This window comes from Sinocyclocheilus anshuiensis, unplaced genomic scaffold (assembly GCF_001515605.1).
Source record: "Sinocyclocheilus anshuiensis isolate Anshui unplaced genomic scaffold, SAMN03320099.WGS_v1.1 scaffold701, whole genome shotgun sequence".
Taxonomy (NCBI): Eukaryota; Metazoa; Chordata; class Actinopteri; order Cypriniformes; family Cyprinidae; genus Sinocyclocheilus; species Sinocyclocheilus anshuiensis.
The window spans coordinates 905,109-907,449 of NW_015539895.1; the positions used below are offsets into that span (position 1 = coordinate 905,109).

At 36.7% G+C, this 2,341-nt stretch overlaps 1 protein-coding gene across 5 annotated transcripts in view; it reads right to left on the minus strand.

Moving 5' to 3' along the window:
• LOC107685930 (RNA binding protein fox-1 homolog 1-like) overlaps positions 1-2,341 on the minus strand; it is a 171,668-nt gene that overhangs the window by 30,121 nt on the left and 139,206 nt on the right. For all 5 annotated transcript variants that reach the window (XM_016482691.1, XM_016482692.1, XM_016482689.1 and 2 more), the window contains one exon: positions 823-883. In XM_016482691.1, coding sequence (XP_016338177.1) covers positions 823-883 — 61 coding nt within the window. The remainder of the gene's footprint in view (positions 1-822; positions 884-2,341) is intronic.

The window sequence follows — 2,341 nt, forward strand, 5'->3', positions numbered from 1 at the left end:
TTTTTTTACTAGTGGGTGCAGGACACTATAGTTAATTTATGTAAGTGAGGATAGCAAAATAAAGTAAACTGTGACAAATTATACCCAAAATTTCTTCATACAGTGGACTACCAGTAAAATTGATACAAATTTGGGACCAAAAAGTATTCAGACCGAGACTGGGAAAAAACATTGAATTTGAGGTTTGCATGAAGCTGGGTGACAGCATGCCCAGGAGACTAAGGCTAAGGGTTACCCAGCTAAGTATTGATAGTTGTGTAAATACTGTCATACTAACAGCTGTCTGAATAATTTTGGTTGATTATAATCCATTACATACCTTTCTATCAAAGTTATCTAACATTATCAAGCTGAATTTGTTCTGACACAGTTTAACACAGTTTAAAATATGAGTTCTTGTCATATTTTAATACCATTTTCTAAACTATAGCGAATAAACTGTGATAATGTGATAAATATTGAAGGTGTCTGAATAAATTTTGGTTTGACTGTATCTATTTGATAAATGAAGTTAACCAACTAACATTATACATACTCTTTTGGTTTCTGTACCCAACATTTAAAAAATTTACAAATGCAATAAAAATTTCAGTATCGGTACTCGGTATCGGTAAGTACCAAAAATAAAAGTATCGGTATCGGGCGAGTACTGGAAAAAGTGGTATCGGTGCATCCCTAATATAATATAAAATACAAAACATGTTTACTGAAAAAACACAGTATTGTGTCTGAACTGACACTGGACTGGCCAATATATCAGTCCATCACAACATAATACAAAGCTGTATGATGTTTCACAATATTAATGAAACTTGTTCTTACCGTTTGCATAAGGGTTGACGGTCTTTTTATTCGTCATTACCCGTGCTGTTGCATTGTTAACCTGAGCACAAACAGAAGTGTGTGAGCAAGAAACATTCTGAAGCTAAAGCTGTAAATATTGAAAATATTGCTTTAACACATATTGCATGCATTATAGTGAAGATTTTCAAAATGATTACAGATCATAACAAACAGTTAAAGAAAAGTGGTAAGACATATAAAGCAAAGAAAATATATGCAAAAGTCTCATCATAAAAAGACTCGTCAGCATGCGTCATCAAAAGATGACCAAGTTGAAGGAGTACATGGAGGAAAAAAACAGAAACAAATGCACTCAACAAATGAAAGGCATCAAATATGAGACAGCATGCAGTGGAGAGGGAACGATTAGGTTAAAAGAAAAGAAAGAAAACGTAGAAATAAAAAGAAAAAAAAAAAAACGTTTGGCACTGCGCAACATACACTAAACTTTCAGAGTTGAGGTACAGTTGGAAAACAAAGCAACATTTAGCATTCAACACTCCAAGAGCCTTGTGCTTCATCACAAGAATAATAATCAGAAAGGAAAAAAAAAAGAATAATTACAAAAGAAAATCATTCAAGCCGAAAGGACAGCTAACAAAGCATATAAAAAGAGGGTGCATTATTTAACATAATCATGGAGTTCAGAATCTGAGTAGGATGCGCACGATTCAGTTCAATCCAATCAGAGCCTCTCAGGAAGCTAAATGTTCACTCAAGTAACGCGTACCAAGAGAAAACAGCATCAAGAAACTCAACATCAAGTCAAAAAACAGTCACGAGGTATCAGCGCGGAGTTCGTGAAATGGCAGATGGCTCTCTCCACTTACCATTCGCCGCCATAGCCCGCGTGTGTATCTATTGTTACCACGGTTACTGAGTTTGGTGAGGGGCCTACCAGCTACCATTGGAAAAGGGGGGAAAATGAGAAGGCAAAATAGGCAACATCTTACTGAAAGACGGCACCACATGCGAGTAACTCTTAAAATTGAAAAGAAAAAATCAATTAAAGAAAGAAGCACAACTGTTAAATGGGAATCGGCTATAAAGATGCCCACTTTTGTTGCAGACCTGCAGATCAGTTGAGCTATTTCACCTTCAGTGACTTTTCTAGACTGTAAAGTAAGTGTAATTTGAGCTGTAGATTTAAAAGGCTCGTGCTTGAGAGCAGCTCCGTCTAATAGCAGCGTCTTCAGGCCAATTAACAAGCGCTGCCAGCTTCGGGCCGCTTTAAGCGCAGATCCCTCGTCAACTTTGCAATAAGGCCTCTGGCTATCACCACACAAATGCTGTTTGCACTCTGCCTGATGACTTACTGCACCCGTTATAGCCAAAATATGGCAAAAAAAAAAAAAGAACAGAAAATAACCAAATAAACACAAGTGAATGCCAAAAAAAGCAAACCAATTAGATAACAGCGATCACCGTATTATATCTGATTTGAGATCTTAGAATAACTGAAACGCATTAGGGATACAATGTGGGGAGGGAGGGAGGG